The sequence below is a fragment of the Bos mutus genome, chromosome 25 (genome assembly GCF_027580195.1).
Source record: "Bos mutus isolate GX-2022 chromosome 25, NWIPB_WYAK_1.1, whole genome shotgun sequence".
Classification (NCBI taxonomy): domain Eukaryota; kingdom Metazoa; phylum Chordata; class Mammalia; order Artiodactyla; family Bovidae; genus Bos; species Bos mutus.
This window is the reverse complement of record NC_091641.1, coordinates 27,650,810-27,673,466: the sequence shown is the minus strand read 5'-3', so window position 1 is coordinate 27,673,466 and position 22,657 is coordinate 27,650,810. Positions and strand designations below refer to the sequence as shown.

At 48.6% G+C, this 22,657-nt stretch overlaps 1 protein-coding gene across 3 annotated transcripts in view; it reads left to right on the top strand.

Moving 5' to 3' along the window:
- ABCC1 (ATP binding cassette subfamily C member 1 (ABCC1 blood group)) overlaps positions 1-22,657 on the top strand; it is a 152,161-nt gene that overhangs the window by 16,333 nt on the left and 113,171 nt on the right. For 2 of the 3 annotated variants that reach the window (XM_070363189.1, XM_070363188.1), the window contains exon 2: positions 13,534-13,603. The exons of the other annotated variant lie outside the window; for it this stretch is intronic. In XM_070363189.1, coding sequence (XP_070219290.1) covers positions 13,534-13,603 — 70 coding nt within the window. The remainder of the gene's footprint in view (positions 1-13,533; positions 13,604-22,657) is intronic. 3 annotated transcript variants of the gene reach the window in all.

Below are 22,657 nucleotides of genomic sequence, written 5' to 3'. Positions count from 1 at the left end.
GTTTCCTTTCTCAATAAACATGTGCTCAGCTGAAGATTAATTACTAGGGGTTCAGGAAGAGTGGATATTGGGGTAAAACAGTTTGCTATATAGGCAAAAGCAGAAAGTTAGAATGTTCTAGACAGTGGAATAAAGCATGTGCAGAAGCTTCAGCTTAATAAGGAAGGCCATTGTGGCTGGAACTTGGAAAGGAGGGGTGTTGTGAGGAGATAAACCTGGACTCTAGACTTGGATCCTCCGGAAAGCCTTGGGTGCTTGCTTTTCCCTCCCCTTGCTTCACCTTTAACGCCAAGGCAGGGGTATTACACAGAATCCTTAAACCAATGACTAAATCAATTCTAGTCTGTATTCCTGTTTTTCTGGGTGCCTTTGGTAAGAATTCACTTTTAGAAATAAATAACATACATTGAGGATTATTCTGTCAAGCAGTAAATCCTTCTCTGTGAATGGTTTGTTTTCAGCTTATGGCAATGCTGAGTATGTGCTCTTATGATCCCTTTTTTAGATGTGGAAACAGAGGCACAGTTAGATTTGCCCACACTGACACAGCTGGCAGAGGATGTAAGCAGATAGTGTTCAGACCCTCCAGTTAGACCTCAGTGCCTGCTCTCTTCTCCGCTGTCTCACCCTCAGTTGTTTGTGTGTATTCTTCATGGGCTTGACATTTTTATCTCAGTGCATCACCCTTAGGATTGCATTTGGTTGCAAGAACGCCAGTGGCCTAAACACTAAGGTATCTATTCTTCTACGTATCACAGGGTCCAGTACCTCTGACAAGTTGCTGGCATTGGATTAGCAACCCAGTGGACTGACACCATAGTCTTTGTCTTTCCCTCAAGGCCGCAGAATGGCTGCTGTAGCTCTAACCGTCACATCTAGGTTCAAGGTAGGAGGAAAGAAGGAACACACCAGCTTCATTTACCTATTTTTTATTCAGGAAATTAAATCTCATGGCCACCTCTATCTATAAAGGAGGTAGGAAAAGAGCATTTGTTTTTATGCTTCATGATGGCACCCCACTCCAGTACTCTTACCTGGCAAATCCCATGGACAGAGGAGCCTGGAAGGCTGCAGTCCATGGGGTTGCGAAGAGTCGGACATGACTGAGCGACTTCCCTTTCACTTTCCACTTTCATGCATTGGAGAAGGAAATGGCAACCCACTCCAGTGTTCTTGCCTGGAGAATCCCAGGGACTGGGGAGCCTGGTGGGCTGCCGTCTGTGGGGTCTCACAGAGTCGGATACGACTGAAGCGACTTAGCAGCAGTGGGAGGCAGCAAAACAGAAGGGAGTTGGGAAAGACTGTTGAGTAAGCTAGCCAGTAGTGTCTGGCACATACTTATTTAGTAATTTAAATAAGCCCACTCTTTTGTAACCTAAATAAACTTATCCCCCCTGCAAAGAAGTTTCTTATCACTTTGGAATGTCTGTGAAGTTGCAGGTGAGTCATATTCTTGTATTTACCTAATAGTTATTAAATATGTCACCACTAAAGGAAAACATAGGATATTCTGCAAACTGACTAGATCACTGCTTCTCTCCTCCAGGGAGTTTTGCCCCCAGGGGACTTTTGCCAACAGTGGAAACATTTTTGGTGGTCACACCTGGCGTCCAGTGGGTAGAGGCCGGGGAACCCTTTACATCTGAAGCCTGCTTGTAGTTCTCAGGTGTGTTCCCACAGCCAAGGAGTCCAATCTCCAGTAAACCCAAGAAGTAGTTTACATGTGGACATGAATTCAGCAGATTGCTCCTTCCCAGGGGCCTTAAAGGAACTGGGGAGAAGAGAGATTGTGGACCTGGAAGTGGTTGAAATGATATCCCCTTTCCCAGGCAAGTCCTATCTGAGTACGTGTTTCAGAAAGAACACTATTGGCAGACAGGGTTTCTCTTGTGGAGCTAGGCAGAAACCATGGCCTTTTGGAAAGGGCTGTACATACTCAGTTGAGTAGGAGATTTTATTGCCTCCTCTCTGCCTGGGTTTGGCAAAAACAACCTGGTCTGGGCAAGGGCCCGTGGAAGGAGCTGTGGAGACAAGAAGGCAGCTGGCAGGTGGAGATGATCAGATCAAGCTGCTGGTAGTTTTGCCCGGGGTGGCCCTGTCAGGTAGCTTGACAATTACACGCATCCTCCCCTACCCCCATTAAAGTTAATTGAGTTGTTATGGAGCCACAGTGAGGGAGTGGGAGTGGTGTCTGCCTCTCGGGAGTTAGCTTTGCTAAGACGTAAGGGTTATATTCATTTCTCCTTCTTGATTCTGGAAACTTAGAAAAAAGCCTCTTGCCATCCTTAATGTGCAGTAGGGTAGAGGAGAGCCTGGGGTGTTGAGAGAGGCATGCCACGTCTCATCAGGTCCACGAGGCCGGCAGTGGTGACTTGCATCCCAGTTTCAGAGATGCTGGGCTAGGAAAGCATGGCCAGCAGAGACTGTAGGATGCACTGATCGCGAGACGCAGATACCGCGTGAAGAAACACGGGTCTTCAAATCGATGCAGTAAGATAATAGTTTCTGGTCCCTCCCTCTTCTGTGTATGAAGCCTTTTATTGCTGTAGGTCCGATGCTAAGTGTAAGTGAGACCACAGCGTCCTGCCTCATGGAGGCCAGTTGGGAAGATTGTTTAGGGTGAAATAGCTGCATGGAGAGCTGGTGTAGCCTCTATTCAGATGCCTGATTCTGCTGCTTGCCCGCTGTGTGACCTGGTAAAGTGACTTTGCCTCTCTCTGCTTCCGTTTTCTCACATGTGCAGAACGGGGTGATGGGAGTGCCTGCCTCATAGAGTGGTAAAATTACATGAGTTAATACACAGCTAAGGTGCTGCTCCTATGATTGTGAAGTGATGTTATCATTACTCTTGCTCGCCATCGCTGGTATTGCTGCCGTCATCGTCAGCCATTGTCACACAGCAGTCTCCGCTCTGCTCCAAAGTGAAATCTGAGGATCCAGGAGGAAGTGGAAATGGAAAAAGTACTGGACAGCAATGTAGGCCCCTTGATTGGCTCCTGAGTTAGCCACAGATCACTTCTGGTCTTCTAGGTAACACCAGCTCCTTGGCCCAGGTCAGGAAGCCCTTTATTCTGTGCCTCAGTTTAAGCATCTGTAGAGTCGAGACTGGTAATGGGACCCATGTCCTCAGAGGTTTGTTTCAGGGCCTAGACAGATTGAGACCACACCTGGGGCTATTTAAGGACTTGCTCTGAGGGTCTCCAAACCACTCCGGAAAAAGACACGCCTCCCTTTTCACCTTCAGCACCAAGTGTTTCCTTGACGTGGGATCTTCCCCTGACCCTTAACCACAGCTCTTTGGTGGCTGTAGATGGGGTCTTTGCTCTTGTTCTTGGTCTGCTTTCACATGCAGGTTAAAAACCCTGGTCAGAAGGAATTCCCTAGCGGTTCAGTAGTAAAGACTCCGAGCTTCCACTGCAGGGGGAGCGCGGGTTCAATGCCTTTTGGGGGAACTGTGGTCCCTCATGCTGCATGGCATGGCCAGAAACAAGCAAAAAGGCCCACAAACAACCCTCATCAGAGGGCACGAGGCCAGGTGGTCAGGCCGCCCCCCCCCCCCCACCCCACTGGCGGCTTCTCCAGGGCGGGAGGTGGCCCCAGGTCTGGTTCGTGACAGCTGGGTCATTTTCAGTAGGATCCCCTGCCACTGTTTGCTCAGGTCTTGCGTGCCTGGGAGCTTCCTGGTTGTCACTGAGAACGGCCCAGCATGTGAAAATTGTTCCTTTTCTTGCCGTTTGGGTTATTTCCTTTGGACTCATGCCCATAGCTGGGATTGTTGGGTCACAGGCAGGGACAGAGGTTCCGGCTTTTCTTTGTGTCTTTCTGGATTGCTCGGCAGATAGTTATTCACCCCCTCCTTTTGTTGGTTGAACAAGTCCTCAATGAGTGCCTCCTGAATTTGGTCATACTGTGGGGAGGTTACAGGTTGTCTCTAAGAGGGACACTTAAAACTCGGCTGGGAGCTAACTGAGAGTGCTGACTCGTGGGGCATTTCCGAAGGTCCAAGGATTGTGTTAAGCTCTTTGTAAGTCCTAATGATTCCATCCTGACGGTAGTGGAATAGAGGCTGATGGGGAAATAGAGGCAGAGAGAGGGGAAGTCACCTAGCTGGTAGATGGCAGAGCTGGATCCAAACCCAGGCAGTCTGGCTCGAGTCTGGATGCTAACCCGTGTCCTGTGCTGCCCCGTAAACATGGAAAGGAAGGAAATACACAGAGTTAGGTCCTAGTGAAGAACCAGGAAGGGGCCACTTGAGATGGGTAGCCTCTCCTCCAGCATTGCTGGAAAGAGGAGGAGGAGCTGGCTAGGCCACAGGCATTCCAGGCTGAAACAGCGGGTGGGAGGCCCTAAGGTGGGGAAAAGCTGGGTGTGATTGAAGAGCAACGGGGAGGCCATTGAGGCTGGAGCGTCAGAGGTCAGGGGCCAAAGAGAGTATCACAGGCCAAAGTGGGGGTACAACTATGCCTTCCAGGATCCAGTGAAACTGATGATTGATACTCACAGTGCTCGTTAGTCCCCAGCCGTGTATGAAACAATTTCCATTTAATCCTCACAACAACCCTATGAGGTTAATAGACTGTTATCATCCCCGTTTTACAGACGGGAAAGTGAGGCCTGGGCCTGTTATGTAACTTTCGCGAGATCTTACGGCTCATATGTAGTAGAGCTGGGATGGGATTCCCAATGTTTGGCCCAGGGTCTAGGCTCTCGAGGGCGGCGCCATCTCCACTGTGGTGGGAGTGTCCCTGGTTGTTGCCATAGTGGCCTGTTTGACAGTGGCCATTGTAGGTGCCCCCTGATGGCTCAGATGGTATAGAATCTGCTTGCGATGCAGGAGACCTGGGTTTGATCCCTGGGTCTGGATCCCCTGGAGAAGGTTATGGCTACCCACTCCAGTACTCTTGCCTGGAGAACCCCATGGACAGGGGAGCCTGGTGGGCTACAGTCCATAGGGTTGCAACGAGTCAGGCACAGAGTGACTAACATGTTGTAGGTGCTTGCAGGTCAGTGGCTGTGGTAGGAGGACTCGGGTGGGACAGAGTGGAGTCTTTTCCAACAGACTATGTCAGATGACTAAGCCTGGAGCTGGAGAGATGAAAGAAAGTCTCCTGGGGGAGGCCTCAGCATTCTGGCATGTGGCTTTATGAGCAGCTGTCCTCACTGAAATGATGATGACGACATCAGTGATGATAACAGTGGCAGTAAAAATATGGAAAGAGCCAACTCATTGGAAAAGACCCTGATGGGAGAGATTGAAGGTGGGAGGAGAAGGAGACGACAGAGGATGAGATGGTTGGATGGCATCACTGACTTGATGGACAGGAGTTTGAGCAAGCTCAGGGAGATAGTGGAGGACAGGGAATCCTGGCATGCCGAGGCCATGGGGTCACAGAGTCGGACACGACTGACCGACTGAATAGCAACCACAGTAATGGGAGAAGGAGCAGCAGCACGCTTAACGCCCTGTGGCCACCCCTCCCCCAACACTGAGTGCTTTTGGTTTCTGTTGTTGTTTTGCCACGCTGCATGGCACGTGGGGTCTTAGTTCCCTGACCAGGGCTCAAACCTGTGTCCCCTGCAGTGGAAGCTTGGAGTCTTAGCCACCGGACTGTTGGGGAAGTCCCATGACATTGACTGCCCATAGTCCAATGAGAGATAAGTGGCTTAAAGTCAGAGAGGTGGATTGACTTCCCCAAGGCCATACAGCCAGGAAGCCGTGGGGATAGGATTCAAGGCCTTCCGCTCCAAAGCTTGTGCTTTTGGCCACTGAGTCGTGGTCCTCCCTTCAACAGGGCCTGCTCTGGGCTGTCTCCACTGTGATGGCTCCTGGCACGGGTGCAGAGCCCAGAATTCAGGTATCAGTTGGGTGTAGGGACCCCGGGATGGCGAGGTGAGTGAGCTGTAACTCCTTGGGTTGGAAGGCTCGGGGGCAGGGACTGCGATAGTGTCTCCAGGGGATTTTTTTTTACGGATGAGGTGGCTTTCCCAGTTTCCTGTTCTTGGCCCGATTCAAGAGAAGGGAATGAGAAGAGTAAGCCAGAAATTTTTCTCTCTGGGTTTCACAACTCCCTGGAGCTTTTGCAGCATGTCGGTGATGCAGCACTTTGCTGGTGGAATCCTCAGTGAGTCTCCGCTCTGCTTTGCTTAATTCGTTCAGGCCCTGGCCTGCCCTCCCAGCCCTGTTTGTCACCCAGTCCCCTCCTGGCACTTTGTTTCACTTCTTTGTTCCACTCACGCCCCAAGCTTGTCTAGCAGCTACCTTCCATCCTAAGAGGAGCCCAGGGCTCCTCTTAGAGTGCCGTTCCCTCCTGTCTGCATATGAGCAAACCTGGGGCCCCTCCCTTTAAAATTTTGCCTACAGGCAGTAGCCTGCTGAGTTCCCAAGTGGAAAGTACAGTGACAGTAACTTTCATTAAGGGAGTGGTGGCTGGGTCCCCGTCTGTTGTCACGTGTGTATTTTTTCAGGGAGGTAGGACCTGCCATAGTGAGCCAGCCTGCCCGCTGGCTAAAGTCTGCTTTGGCCACAAGCCTGTGCCACCTGGGGCAAGTTCCTTTACCTGTCTGTGCCTTGGTCGCTTCTTCTGCAAAATGGGAACAATAGTACCCACTCCAGAGGGTTGGGGATGAAGATGGAATAACGTGCTATGTGGATTTAGTCTTCTGATGACTCTGAGAAGTAGGTATTGTCCTTGCCATGTGGAGGAGGAAGCTGAGTTTTCTTCCTATTCGCTTTGGAATTAACCCTTCTCCCTTTTCTGAAAACATCTTGCCGTTTATGTGTATGTCTTCGATGGCACTTAGGGCTTTTAAAATTCTTTAGCCACTTATGTATCTACCCACCCTACCTGCTGCACAAAGTTCTAAACTTCTTGAGTGCAGGATACAAATGTGGATGTTTCTGGTTCATTCCTATTACAAAGTGGGGTTTAGTAAATGTGTTGCCTGGAGAATCCCATGGGCAGAGGAGCCTGGCGGGCGACCATCCATAGGGTCGTAAAGAATTGGATGTGACTGAAGGGACACACACGTGAATGAATGGGCAGGTGGGCAGGTCTTCAGAGTCATTAGGTATCGGTGGCAGGAGTGGGGCCAGATGGAAAAGCTGCTACGACAGTGGATCAAAACTGGGGCAGTAAAGCTTCTCGGGGACATTGATGAGCTCTATTGTTGTGACTGGGAGTGGGCAGAGGATGCTGCTGGCTTCAGCTGGGTAGAGGCCAGGGATGCTGCCAGACATCCCACAATGCACAGGGCAGCCCCACAATAGGGAATTAAAATGGTCCCAAATGTCACTAGGGTGAAGGTGAGGAACCTTGGAATTAACCCTTCTTGAGTGCAAGATACAAATGTGGATGTTTCTGGTTCACTCCTGTTACAAAGTGGGGTTTAGTAAATGTGTTGCCTGGGTGAAGGTGAGGAACCTTGGGTTAAGGGAGCAGATAATCTAGTTGTAAGCAAGACGGCAACAGGAAAAGACATTGCATTAATTTTTTTCTTTAACGAGAAAAAATGAAAACAAATGCAAACAAATTCCTTCTAGATGTGTCCTCTTAAGAGGTGATGAAATGAGGCAGGGAGGGTCTATGTATATTTATTAATTTGTTTTGAAGATTGTTAGGTTTAAGGACAGCATATGTCAGGAGAGAAGACGGCTGAGAGCCAAAGAATTGATGCTTTTGAGCTGTGGAGAAGACTCTTGAGAGCCCCTTGGACTGCAAGGAGATCAAACCAGTCAATCCTAAAGGGAATCAATCCTGAATATTCATCAGAAGGACTGATGCTGAAGCTCCGATACTCAGGCCACCTGATGCAAAGAGCTGACTCATTGGAAAAGAACTTGATGTTGGGAAAGGTTGAGGCGTGAGGAAAAGGGGACGACAGAGAATGAGATGGTTGGATGGCATCACCAACTCCATGTGCGTGAGTTTGAGCGAGCTCCGGGACACAGTGAAGGACAGGGACACTTGGCATACTGCAGTCCATGCGGTCGCAAAGAGTCAGAGGTGACTCAGCAGCTGGACAATAACAACGGTGCAAGCTGAAAACCTGACAGTTAAAATGATCCTGGGTCTTAGTCATCCTTTTTTAAAAAAAAAAAAGCCAGCTTTACTGATATATATTAATAGTTCACATGTCATGTAATGTGCCCATTTAAAATGTATAATTTGGCAGCTTTTAGTATAGTCACGGAGCTGTAGGTCCATCACCACTATCGATTTGGAACATCCCATCACTCCATTTGCCTATCTTTGTGTCCTCAAGAGCCGGTGGAGCGTGTGCCCGGCGGGATCACACATGGTGGCTGCATCCAGTTGGCAGTTTGCTGAGACTCATTCTGGTGCCTGCTCATGGCTTCCACAGGTGCTTACGAGTACCTGCCACATGCCAGGACCTGCAGGGAAGAAACAGGGAGTGGTACATCCAGGAGCCAGACCTGGGACTGACAGTCTGGTGGGAGAGCAGGATGCAGAAAAAGTAACATATAAAATTAGTAGCATGAGGGACTTCCCTGGTGGTCCAGTGGTTAAGAATCCGTTTTCCATTGCAGGGGATGTGAGTTCGATCCCTGGTTGGGGAACTAAGATCCTACACGCCAAGGGGCAACTACACCTGTACACTACAACAAAGATCCCTCATGTTGCAACCAAGACCTAATGCAGCAAAAAATAAGTCAAAAAAATAAATATTTAAAAAAATTAGTAGCATTCGATGGAGCCATGTGAAATGCATTCAGTGTTCTTGGCTTGTATCCAGGGTTTCGCAGACTTTTTCCATGGAGGGCCAGGTTGTAAATATTTTGGGCTTTGCAGGACAAGAGGCAACATCAAGCCACACCCTTGGCAAAAAGCAAATTGTCTTTTTTTTTAACATTAAAAATTTTTAAATTGTGGCATCCATTCCTAGTTTGGGGACTGTACAGAAGCAGCAATCTAGGCGAATCTGGCACATGCACTGCAGTTTGCCACCCTGTGACCTACCTGGTAATTCATATGGTTTATCTCAGTCATAAATATGTATTATTGTTGTTTAGTCGCCAAGTCATGTCCGACTCTTTTTCGACCCCACTCATTGTACCCGGCCAGGCTCCTCTGTCCATGGGATTTCCCAGGCCAGAATAGTGGAGCAGGTTGCTATTTCCTTCTCCAGGGGATCTTCCCAACCCAGGGATCAAACCCATGTCTCCTACTTGGCAGGCAGATTATTTACCACTGAACGACGTGGCAAGCCCACACTATCCATAATATATACTATATTTTTGCATGTTCCGTAACAAATATAAAGTGTTGAATAATAGATGATGTCAACAAATAAATCATATCTAAAAGAAATGTAAGGACAGAGTGTGGTGAGTGCCCAAGGGAAACAGAGTTCAGTGAGGGGTTTGTTTGAACAGGGCTTGGGGGCTGGGCAGGTCTCCCAAGGAAGGGATGTTTCCGCGCAGAATCAAAGGATGCCTCTGAGTGGAAGTCAGGGCAGAGGGAACTGGCCCTGCAGAGGCCCCGAGGCATCGGGTGGTCCAAGAACAGCAAGCAAGGGCGAGAGCCAGAGGCTGCCGTGAGGAGGCATAGGCAGGGTGGAGTGGGATGGGGCTGTCGTTGACTCTGTCCCCTTGGCTGTGGTGTGGAGGGTGGACTGGAGGCGGATCGGGCCGCCTGTTAGGAGGCTGGGGTGGCATAAACGTTTGTCAGGTTAGGTTTACATGGAAGCAATCGCATACCTTCTCATGGTGTGTCACTCTTTTCTTATTGTGTTATTTCAGGTTAGCTTTCAAAAGGATTTCGTATTTATCAAAAGGTCATGGGTAGGGAATTCCCTGGCAGTCCAGTGGTAGGACTCCATGCTCTCACTGTTGGGGCCTGAGTTTGATCCTGGTTTGGGAACTATAGATCCCGAAAGCCATGTGGCACAGTGAGAGAAAAAAAAAAGTTTGTGGCTGTGTCTTATTCCAACAAATCCATATCCGATCATTTCACCTGCTTTTGTTTTTGTTTGTTTTTTAAATGTGACGTGTACACCCGTGGCGGATGCATGTTGATGTATGGCAAAACCAATACAATATTGTAAAGTAAAAAATAATAATAATTAAAAAAATGTGACTGAAAATTGAAATTCCTTATGTGGCCTGTGTTATATTTCTATTGGGCAGTGCTCCGTTAGCTTCACTGAGGTTTTAGTGACGTGTTGTCTGTGCTTAGTGACTCAGTCGTGTCTGACCCTGCAACCCCGTGTACTTCAGCCTGCCAGGCTCCTCTGTCCATGGGGATTCTCCAGGCAAGAATGCTGGGGTGGGTTGTCACGCCCCACTCCAGGGGATCTTCCCAACCCAGGAATTGAACCCAGGTCTCCCGCATTGCGGGCAGATTCTTTACTGACTGAGCCACCAGGGAAGCCCAAGAATACTGGAGTGGGTAGCCTATCCCTTCTCCAGGGGAACTTCCCAACCCAGGAATCGAACCGAGGTCTACTGCGTTGCAGGCAGATTCTTTACCAGCTGAGCTCCCTAGAAAGTCCTTCATTGAGTTATTGGTGACATACAGCATGCAATTTGAAGCTGCACAGCATGATGATTTGATACATGTATATATCGTGAAATGATTACTACAGTGAGGCTACTTACCACCTCTATCCCCTCACAGTAATTACCTTTTTTATCTTCATTTTGTGGTGATAATTGTTAAGACCTACTCTCTCAACCATTTTGAAGTATACAATACCGTATTACTAATTGTAGTCACTACCCTGGACATTAGATCCCCAGAACTTACTCATCTTACAACTGGAAGCATAACCTTTGACCAATATCTCCCCATTTCCCCCAGCTTCAGCCCCTGGCAACCATCGTCTTCCCTATTTGAGTTCCGTTTTTCTGGGTTCCACATATAAATGAACAGAGAGCACTCTCTTTGTCTGACATTTCACTCAGCATGATGCCTTCAGGGTTCACCTGTGTTGTCACAAATGGCAGGATTTCCTTTATTTATGGTTGAATAATATTTTACTGTGTGTGTGGATCACGTTGTCTTTACCCGTTCATCCATCGCTGGGCACTCGGCTCATGTCCACGTCTCGGCTGTTCTGAGTAATGCTGCGGTCGGTGAATGTGGGGCAGAGTGATTGCATTTTCTTCGAGTGTATTTCATCATGCTTTAAGGACTCTATCCCCACAGGAGTCCCTGGGTCAGTGTTCATCTTTAGTGTCCTGATTCTCATTGTGTGTCTCTAGGTTATCACGGGTACCCTGGGCCACCTTGATTTCTGCCTGAAGAGCTTTCAAGCGACCAAGGGAAGCCGTGTTGGTCTTCGGGTCAGGCTATCCATGTTTTCTTTAGCTTAAGGAGTGATTTCTAAGGGAATTCATTGTGTCATTGTTTGGAATAGCAAAAGGTTGGCAGTCACCCAAGTGGAGGGCAGTTGGGACTGTGCAGAGCGGATGGACTTAGGGGAAGAGGAAGAGTAACTTTTTACTATTTGCCTTTATATATATATTTTGGGGCTTCCCTGGTGGCTTAGGCAGTGAAGAATCTGCCTGCAATACAAGAGACCTGTATTTGATCCCTGGGTCGGAAAGATCCCCTGGAGAAGGGAATGGCTACCCACTCCAGTATTCTTGCCTGGAGAATTCTATGGACAGAGGAGCCGAGTGAACTACAGTCCATGGTATGTGTGTGTGTATACACACACATATATATACACACATGTATGAATTTAATTTGAGTCATGCATGACCTTTTAAAGTGAACTTAAAAATGAGTCAATGTTTTCCATCATTCCCAGCTCCCCTTAGGGGGAGGCAAGGACAAGCCCATCCTTCAGGAAGGTGTCAGAAGTGCCCTGGGCTAGCAGAAGCCAGCGCGTCAGGGAGCAGGTAACATGAGGCTGACCTTGATTCAGAGCAGGGCATGGGCAGGGGCCAGGGCCTGCAGGAAGGTGTGGAGGCGGGCAGGTGTGTCTCTTGCTGGGGGCACCCCTGTCCAGCCCTTGTCCCCTGCTGGCTCTGCTGTATGAGTGTCCTGTGGCTGCTGTAACAAATCACTGCAAACTTTTGGCTTAAAGCAGCACAGATTTATTCTCTTAGAGTTTGGAGTTCAGAGGCCAGAATGTGGTGCTGTGTTCCTTCAGTTGGCTCTTGGAAAGAGCCCCTTTCCTTGTGTTTTCTAGTGTCTTGAGGCCACTCACCTGCGTTCATTGACTCCTGGTCCTGCATCACTTTGACCTTGGCTTTGGTCAACACATCTCCCTCTCAGACTCCAGCCCCCCTGCCTCTCTCTATACCCTTGTGATTCCCTTGTGAGTCCATGGGGCCCACCTGGATCATCTTGCATCTCAAGATCTTCCAACTTAATCACATATGCAAGGTCCCATTTGTCAAGTATGGTAATACCCTCACTCATTCTGGGACTGGGAGGTGGGCATTTTGGCGGACTCTGGCCACAACAGTTCCTAGCACATTGTGGGGGCACAGAACATCTTTGTTGGCTGAGAGAATCATTTGGTGAGGCTGAAAGGGTGGAAGGGACAGAGTAAGAGGTGGACCCCTGGCAGTCAGACAGGGATAGCAGGGACATTTGTTGCCCACCTGCCGTATGCTCTGGTTCGTGCTCAACTGAGTGTGTGTTTGCATCATCTGATTTGTGTTCCCAGTTTACAGATGTGGAAACTGAGGCTTAGTTGCTTGCCCAGTGATGCATGGTGGGGAGCTGAAACTCTGTCTGCCTGATAAAGGGGTTGGGGAATATGGCCTCTAACCTTGGTTAAGGGGCCAGGATTCTATTAAAATGGGATTTCTCAGCTTCAGCTCTACTGACATTTGAGGCCGAGTGATCCTCTGCTGGGAGGCTGTCCTGGGATTGTGGACTTTAGCAGTAGCCTTGACGTCCACCTGCGAAATGCCCAGCCCCATTTCAGGAATGACACTGAAAAGGCCTCCACACATTGTCAGATGTCTCCTGGGGGATAACTTGCATCTGGTTCAGAACCACTATCTGAAAACATAAAGCGGCTGGTGACACATCAGATCCACAGTATCCATGTCACTCAGTGAAAGTCAGAATCCCTCCGATGGCCTGTGAGTCCTGCACGGTGCCCTTCCCCGTCCCCCACCTTCCTCCTTGACCGCATCTGTCATTACTCTTGGATCATATTGGCCTCTGTCTTACTGCTCCCGAATGCCGGATGTGTTCCTACCTCCGGGCCTTTGCACTTATTGTTTTTTCTACTTGGAGTGCTGTTCTCTCAGATTCTTTCTCCAAACAGCTTACTTTCTTGTTTCCTTCAAGTCCTTACTCACCTGTACCTTGTCTGAGTCCTTTTGATCATCATCATCACACATACACATTATATATGTATTTTATATGATGTGTAGTGTGTGTGTATATGTATTCCCTCTAGTTGATGCTCTGTCTCCTGGCATCAGTCTAGACTGTCAGTCCCAGGAGGGTGGGCCCTTTGTCCCTGCCGTTCACTGCAGGGCCCTCAGCGCCTGGAGTGGTGCTTGGTGGATGGAGTGACGTTGTCTGTCCTGTTCGTCCCCAGACATGTTCCTGTGCCTGGCACATGCGTGACCCCTTACCGGTTCCTGGAACCTGACCAGATGGAGGCCTCGGTGAAGCCCCGGCGTCTGATCCAAGGAGTCTCAGCAAAGGGGTCGGGGTGGATGGAGAGCACGGGGATAAGTGTGTGCTTTGCGGGGAAGGGCCCTGGAGAGGCCCTGAGGTGCTTGCTGGGCGGGTTGGGGTCAAGGCAGGTCGGAGCAGGCCGCCCGAGGCTGACACTCAGATACCCGTGATGGGCAGGCATGGCTGTTTTCTTCTTGGCTCTGGAAGTGCTGTTTAGGCCGGAGTCTTAGTTTGGCACATCTTTCCTCTCCCTTTCTCAGCAAAGTGTCCAAATCTGCAGCCTGGGTGTGAGGATTCAGCAAGGATTTTGGGGCTCTCCCCTGGGCAGGGCCAGGGCCTTCCCAGGCGCTGGGGGTGAGGGCTGGCTGGCGCCCCGGCCCTCCCCCCAGGTCCCTGGGCTTTATTCTTAGCTCTGGTGAGTCAGAGCCGAGGGAGTGCTTCGGCTCTGCCCACAGCGTGATGCTGGCACAGCCGCCTTCTCCACCGCTGTGTCGGGCGGCGGCCTCAGACCTTACCCGGCTCCACCCGGCTCTCTTCCAGGACCGAGTGGGGCGCTGCAGGCCCCCTGCTGTCCCTGTAAACAGGATTAATGTCCTGAAGCCCAGCAGGGCCCCTGACCTAACTTGGACCTCCCAGCTTTCTTCCTCTCAAGCTTCCCTTTTGCTCCAGAGCTGCTCCTTTGCCGGGGATCTCGCACCCAGGACAGTTCTGCACATGGGCTTTATCCACGGCCTGTCGCCTCTCTCTCCACCCCCGTCCGTCCATGGTGGGCCCCGGTCCTTGGCTCGGTCCTCCTGATCTCGTTCCTCCCTTTGCTGGGCAGCTGGCCCAGTCTCTGGGTTTGAATCCGGGCTCCGCCAGGTGCTGCCCAGGTCCCTTACAGCAACTCTTCTCACCTCTGTTTGCCTCTGTGTCCCTTCCTGTAAAATGGGAATAATCAGAGCCTCCCTCACAGGGCGGTGATGGTGATGGTGAAATGGACTGATGCACATTAAACCCAGAGCATGGTACTTGGCGTCACAGTCAGGCTGCCGTTGTATTACTGCTGTTACTGCTATTGCTGGGCTGTCAGCCCCCTGCGTTTGCACCCTGTATCATGGCTGGTGGCACTGAGCCTCGAGCCTGTTCTGTAATCTCTCCATCCCAGCATCCCAGCCGCTGCTGCTGACGGGGCCCCTCCAGCAAGCCAAGTTCTCCCCGTCCTACCCCCTGCCCACAGAGGATCCGAGTATTGATGCCATTATTAGTTCTGTTGTGCAGATGAGGGGCCAGGGTGGGAGAGATGAGCTAATTTCTGAAGGTCGAGAGCCAAGTGGCAACTGGATTTAAACCCAGGCTCACCGGCTCCAGGGTTCCCACGCTTTGCAGCTGGTGCTGCCGTTTGCGTTCCTTTTATTTCCTTTCTCCTTTCTCCCCCTCCCTCTCTTACTTCTCCACTTCTGAAAGGGTGGACAGGCACCGGGCTCTCGTCCCCCTCCTTGTACGTGTTTCCCCCATCTCTGAGTGGCTGGCTGCTTCTGACCCTTCCCAGACCCTCACCCTGTTATGTTCTGTCCCATCGCTTTCCCCCTTCACAGGAAGTGTTGTCCTTTGTAATTATGTTTTGATTTGTGAAGTTATATCTTGCATGGACTGTGAGTCTTAAGGGGGCAGGGTTTGTGCCTGATCGATCCCTGTGTCCCCATGCTGAGCCCAGAGCTTGGCACAGAGTAGGTAGTCAGTATGTATTCTTGTATGATGGAGTAATTGAACAAATGAATGAATGAAACCTTGCACTTGAGTTTGTTGATTAGCCTCTTGGCCAAGAACTGAAACTGGAGCCTTTTGGACCATCTCACCCTTTTGATCATTCTACAATAGGAAGGTCTTGGAATTAAGTCTCATTTCACAGATAAAGAAACCCAGGCCTGCCAAGGCCACTGCATTAGTGTAATGGGGGCAGTTTGTTCATCTTCCCCCGCCCCCGCCAGGGGGACGTTTGGCAATCTCTGAGACATTGTAATTGTCACAGCTGGCTGTATATGCCACTCGCAGGTTATGTGACCTTAGTTTCTTACTCTGTAAAATGGGTTTAATTATAATACCTGCCTCCTAGGGAGGTTTGGGGGGATTCAGTCTAATGTGTGCTATTGGCCTGTACTGGGTGGAGGTCAGACATGCTGCTCAACACCCTACAGTACACGGGCCAGCCCCTTGAAACAAAGAGTGTTCCAGCCCCAGTTGTTAGTGCTGAGCTCGAGAAGCCTTGTTTTGGGTCAGTCATCAGTGTCCTGAAGGAGGCTAGAACCCAGACCTTGAACCACGGTTCTTAACCATCACCCTGCATGGCTCACGTTGAGGGGACGAGTTGTAGAAGATTTCTGTGTCTGAGTCAGTACATTGCTTCTCCGTTTCGTACAGATGACCTTGGAATCCCCAAGGCCTGAGGACATCATGGCCCTCCAGGCTGCCTCTGGGGTGCAGCCATTGGCCTTGCAAAGCCCTTAGCGTTCCAAGAACCTGGCTGAGAGATGGTGGAGCCTAGAAGTTAAGAACTCAGGGTCAGACGGTGTGTGGGTTCAAATCCCCATGCTGCCTGCGTCTTCCTGGCTGTGTGACCCTGAGCCAGTTCTGTAAACTCTGTGAGCCTCACAATTCTCCCCTGAAAAGGTGGCGTTTTCACAGTCCTGACTCTGCAGGGCTGCTTTGAGGTTTAAAGGGACTGATCTTTAGAAAGCATCGTGTGCCCAGTCGCATCCGAGTCTTTGCGACCCCGTGGACTGTAACCCACCAGGCTCCTCTGCCCATGGAATTTTCCAGGCAAGAATACTGGAGTGGGGTGCCATTTCCTCCTCCAGGGGATCTTCCGTACCCGGGGATCAAACCTGCATCTCCTGCATCGGCAGACAGATTCTTTACCACTAGTGCCACCTGGAAAGTCCCCGTGCAGGGTCTGGCGTGGCAACTGTGTCCTAACAGAATAGGCAGCCCCCTTATTCCCAGCTCAGCATTTGGAAATTTCTACATTTAATAAACTCCTGCTGCTGCTGTTTATTTAAAGTGTGAACTAGTTTTGTTTTTGTTATTTTTTAGAAGTAATACATGCAGAGTGAAAAAATTCAGACAGTGCAAAGGAAATAAAACAAAAGCTAGTAGTCCCCTTCCTCTCACCAGCTTCAGCCCGACCCCCTGGAGATAGTCACTCTCCATGTTAACAAAATGTTAGCTTTTGTTGTTCTTGTCTCCTGCTAAGAAAATGTCCCTGCCTGCACAAGCATCTATATCCTCTTCGATACTAATTTTAAATGGCAATAGGGGTACATGTACATGACAAAAATTGCAAACAGTACATTTTCTATGTACACAGATGCGTCTGCACTGAAATTCAGATTCTTGGCTATTCATGTCGCCTACAGGCTATAGGACTCAGCCTCAGTTTCTATATCTGTAAGATGGGTTCAACTGTTCTCTAGGCCGACATGTAAAGCACTTAGATCAGTCCTGGCACATGCTACTAAGAACCTTAACCAGCCCTCAGTCTTTCTGTTTCCATAGAAAGTAGAAGGCAGCACACATATCATCATTTGCTTCACGTCTTCACTCAGAGGTCATCTTGGCCCAGAGCCCTTCCCTGTCCACCTGTTATGGGAGGAGCATCCAGCACCCACCGCAATCCTCTGTTTCCCTGACTCTTCATCAGGGCGTTTGTTGTCTAGGCATACATAGAGTTGTTTGTTTAGTAGCTACCTCTTGTAGTAGAATGAAACTGAGAATGGAAACCTTATTTACCTCTGAAGGGTATTGACACATAGGAATCTCATGATTAAGAATTGTCCATTGAGCCATAGAAACCTGCTGGTTGTAAGTTATTGAGACAGTTGAATGGGGAAACAGATGTTCAGGCCCTGGGGAACAGCGTGGTCCTGGTAGGTCCTCATTACTGGACAGCATCAGAGCGACTCCACTCCCCGATGCTGGTGACACTGATCAGCAGTTCAAGTTCACAGTCATACCCCCCGCCTGTTGTCTGCCCATCCTCCTCTCGGCAGCTTCCGTCCTGTCTTGAGGTCGGCAAGCTGGGTCCTAGGGAGGGTTATTTCTGTTGCCTCCTTAGACCCAAACAACAACAACAACAACAACTACTCAGGCCCCAGCCAAGTATGTGTGAAGCTGTGTCGGCCAGGCCGGGGCTGTAGGGGTAGCACCGCAGAGACCCTGGGTCTAGCAGAGGGGACAACCGGTACCCAGGCACTCCTGGGACAGCACAGCTGAGCTGAAGGGGCGGTTAGCATCCCAGCAGATGGTGTGAGGTCTTGCCTGAAGCTGGCAGGACTGTGACGGCTTCTGAATCTGACCTAGCTAAGGGGAGTGATGGTGTCCCTGGACATCCATAGAATGTTTGGGATGGACCAGAATAAACCCAAGGGCGTGGTAGGCAGAACAGTGGCTTCCGCACAGATGGCTATAACAAATCCCCTGAACCTGTGAATGTGTTATGGTTACGTGGCCAAAGGAATGAAGATGGAGCTAGGGTTGCTCATCAGCTAACCTTGAAAATGTGCCATCGTCTTGGGTTATCTGGGCAGGCCCAGGGTAATCACCAGGGTCCTTATGAAGTGGAAGAGGGAGACAGAAGAGAGAACCGGAGAGATGGCAGCCTGAGGAGGACCTGACCTGACCCTGCTGGCTTTGAACAAGGAAGAATGGGCTGTCAGCAAGGAAAGTGGGCGGCTTCCGGGAGCTGGAGAAGGTGAGGGAATGGATCCTCCCTGAGAGTCTGCAGAAGGAATTCAGGTCTGACAACACCTTGACTTTAGCCTGGTCAGACCTATTTCAGATTTCTGACTTCTAGAACTATGGGATGAAAAAAAAAATCGTGTTGTTTTAAACCATGATGTTTATGGTATAAATAATTTGCATCAGCAGTTGTAGGACGCTGTTACAGGTAATTGGTTCTGAACTTGATGGTGTTTGGATACGTTCACATGTTCTTGGCCTAGATAACCTGTGGGTATAGGCATGTGCTCCAGAAAATCCTGTTAAAATTCTTACATTGCCCATCACTAGGAGTCGTTGTCAGGGATGGGGCAACTCAATAGTCAAGCTTCCTAGGTTTGAGCCCCAGCCTCATCCCTTACAAACTGTGTGATCTCAGGCAAATTATTTAACTTCTCTGTGTCACAGTTTCCTCTTTCACCAAATGAGGGTCAAAATAGAACCTGCCTTCTGTGTAATCATTAAGAATAAATGAGTTTATTCACATGAAGTGCAGGGAAGCAGTGCCTGGCATATAGTTAGTGCTCAGTTAGAGCTAGGCGGTATTATTATCAATACATTGTCATATTGAGTATAACGCTATAAACTTCATTTATTTTTATTACTGATGTAAGAATTAAGGTTAGTGACAATAGCTCTTTATCAAGTGTTAATATATGACACTGAGCCCTGGACCCAGAGCTATCAGTTCAGTTCAGTTGCTTAATCATGTCTGACTCTTTGGGACCCCATGAATTGCAGCACGCCAGGCCTCCCTGTTCATCACCAACTCCCGGAGTTCACCCAAACTCATGTCCATCGAGTCGGTGATGCCATCCAGCCACCTCATCCTCTGTCGTCCCCTTCTCTTCCTGCTCCCAACCCCTCCCAGCATCAGAGTCTTTTCCAATGAGTCTTTTCCACTCTTCGCATGAGGTGGCCAAAGTATGAGTTTCAGCTTTAGCATCAGTCCTTCCAAAGAAATCCCAGGGCTGATCTCCTTCAGAATGGACTGGTTGGATCTCCTTGCAGTCCAAGGGACTCTCAAGAGTCTTCCCCAACACTACAGTTCAAAAGCATCAATTCTTCGGCTCTCAGCCTTCTTCACAGTCCAACTCTCACAACCATACATGACCATGGGAAAAACCATAGCCTTGACTAGATGGACCTTTGTTGGCAAAGTAATGTCTCTGCTTTTGAATATGCTATCTAGGTTGGTCATAACTTACCTTCCAAGGAGTAAGCGTCTTTTAATTTCATGGCTGCAGTCACCATCTGCAGTGATTTTGGAGCCCCAAAAAATAAAGTCTGACACTGTTTCCACTGTTTCCCCATCTATTTCCCATAAAGTGATGGGACCAGATGCCATGATCTTCGTTTTCTGAATGTTGAGCTTTAAGCCAACTTTTTCACTCTCCTCTTTCACTTTCATCAGGAGGCTTTTGAGTTCCTCTTCACTTTCTGCCATAAGGGTGGTGTCATCTGCATATCTGAGGTTATTGATATTTCTCCCAGCAATCTTGATTTCAGCTTGTGCTTCTTCTAGCCCAGCGTTTCTCATGATGTACTCTGCGTATAAGTTAAATAAACAGGGTGACAATATACAGCCTTGACGTACTCCTTTTCCTATTTGGAACCAGTCTGTTGTTCCACGTCCAGTTCTAACTGTTGCTTCCTGACCTGCATACAGGTTTCTCAAGAGGCAGGTCAGGTGGTCTGGTATTCCCATCTCTTTCTGAATTTTCCACAGTTTATTGTTATCCACACAGTCAAAGGTTTTGGCATAGTCAATAAAGCAGAAATAGATATTTTTCTGGAACTCTCTTGCTTTTTCGATGATCCAGCAGATGTTGGCAATTTGATCTCTGGTTCCTCTGCCTTTTCTAAAACCAACTTGAATATCTGGAAGTTCACGGTTCATGTATTGCTGAAGTCTGGCTTGGAGAATTTTGAGCATTATTTTACTAGCGTGTGAGATGAGTGCAAAACTATAGGAGATAAGTATTCTTAGCCATCCTATCTTTTTGCCTTTTCATTACTGATCATGGGGTTCTCAAAGCAAGAATACTGAACTGGTTTGCGATTCCCTTCTCCAGTGGACCACGTTTTGTCAGAACTCTCCACCATGACCTGTCTGTTTTAGGTGGCCCTGCTGGCTCATGGTTTCATTGAATTAGACAAGGCTGTGGTTCATGTGACCAGTTTGATTAGTTTTCTGTGATTGTGGTTTTCATTCTGTCTGCCCTCTGATGGATAAGGATAAGAGGCTTATGGAAGCTTCCTGATGGGAGAGACTGACTGAGGGGGAAACTCAGTTCCAAATTGGGAAAGGAGTACGTCAAGGCTGTATATTGTCACCCTGCTTATGTAACTTACATGCAGAGTACATCATGCGAAGTGCCAGGTTGGATGAAGCACAAGCTGAAGTCAAGATTGCGGAGAGAAATATCAGTAACCTCAGATATGCAGATAACACCACCCTTATGGCAGAAAGCGAAGAAAAACTAAAGAGCCTTTTGATGAAAGTGAAAGAAGAGAGTGAAAAAGCTGGCTTAAAACTCAACATTCAGAAAACTAAGATCATGGCATCCAGTCCCATCACTTCATGGGAAATAGATGGGGAAACAGTGGAAACAGTGAAAGACTTTATTTTGGGGGGGGTTCAAAATCACTGCAGATGGTGACTGCAGCCATGAAATTAAAAGATGCTTGCTCCTTGGAAGAAAAGCTATGACCAACCTAGATAGCAAATTGAAAAGCAGAGACATTACTTTACCAACAAAGGTCCATCTAGTCAAAGCTATGGTTTTTCCAGTAGTCATATATGGATGTGAGAATTGGACTATAAAGAAAGCTGAGCACGGAAGAACTGATGCTTTAGAACTGTGGTATTGGAGAAGACTCTTGAGAGTCCTTGGATTCCAAGGAGATCCAACCAGTCAATCCTAAAGGAAATCAGTCCTGAATATTCATTGGAAGGACTGATGCTTAAGCTCCAATCCTTTGGCCACCTGATGCAAAGAGCTGACTTATTGGAAAAGACCCTGATGCTGGGAAAGATTGAAGGCGGGAGGAGAAGGGGACGACAGAGGATGAGGTGGTTGGATGGCATCACCGACTTGATGGACATGAGTTTGAATAAACTCCGGGAGTTGGTGATGGACAGGGAAGCCTGGCATGCTACAGTCCATGGGGTCACAAAGAGTCAGACATGACTGAGTGACGGAACTGAAATGATTCTTAGCTGTAGTCATAAGTGAGGCTTAGAGAGGTTAAATAACTTGTCTAAGGTCACACAGCAAACAAAGAAGAAAACTGGACCTGTAAGAAAAGGGACAAGGGGACAGTTAGTTTTGAGCGGAAGGAAGGAGGGGTGATGAGAAAAGAGAATAGGAAGAAGAATGAATTCCAGAATTTCAGCTGAAGAGCTTATAAATAATAGTAAGAGTTAATATTTATTAGGGCTTTTTATGATTCCCTGTGAAGGAGATGATAGTACCTCCATTTTGCTGGTGGGCTTTTTGAGCCTGAGAGAACAGCAACCTACCCAGCAGTATGCTACTAGTAACGGTGTATCTGCGGCCTAAATTCACTTGTGTCAAATTCTGAATTGTACTGTTGGATAAAAGTTGACGCAGTGGATCAGAACTTGTATTACTAGGATGATTTGTGTTGCAGGTGAGAGTAAATTTCTTTCAAACTTGTGTAACAGTTGAATTTATTGGAGAGATTCACTGGGAGGGCGTGCTGCAGGTGATGCTTGATCCAGCAGCCCACAAAACACCGAGCTCCACTTTCTTTCATCTCTGCCTTTCATGACATCGGCTTCATTTTCACACGTGCCCTAGTGGTGCCACTCCTTCCCTCCACTGCCGACTCTTGATGCTTTCCTTATAAATGGCTGTTGTTCAGTTGCTCAGTCTTGTCCGACTCTTTGTGATCCCATGGACTGCAGCACATTAGGCTTCCCTGTCCTTCACCATCTCCCGGAGCTTGCTCAAACTCATGTCCATGGAGTCAGTGATGGCTCAGTATAAAATGGCTAAGACACCTGTAAACCCCATATCCTCACTCTGTATCACTGGGGACAAGGGAACATGTGTCCTTGCAGTGATTGGATTGATTTGGACCACATTCTGGAGCTGCTGATTAGCAGACTTATTCCCTGGAGCTTTGCCCTAAGCATGTGGCTGACCAAAGGATTTGTGTAAGAACAAGAGCTCCCGCTATTATCAAAGAAGGGAAAATATGTGTGGGCCTTGGACAACTCATATCCACTGCAGCATGACTTTTGGGAAAGTGTCTTA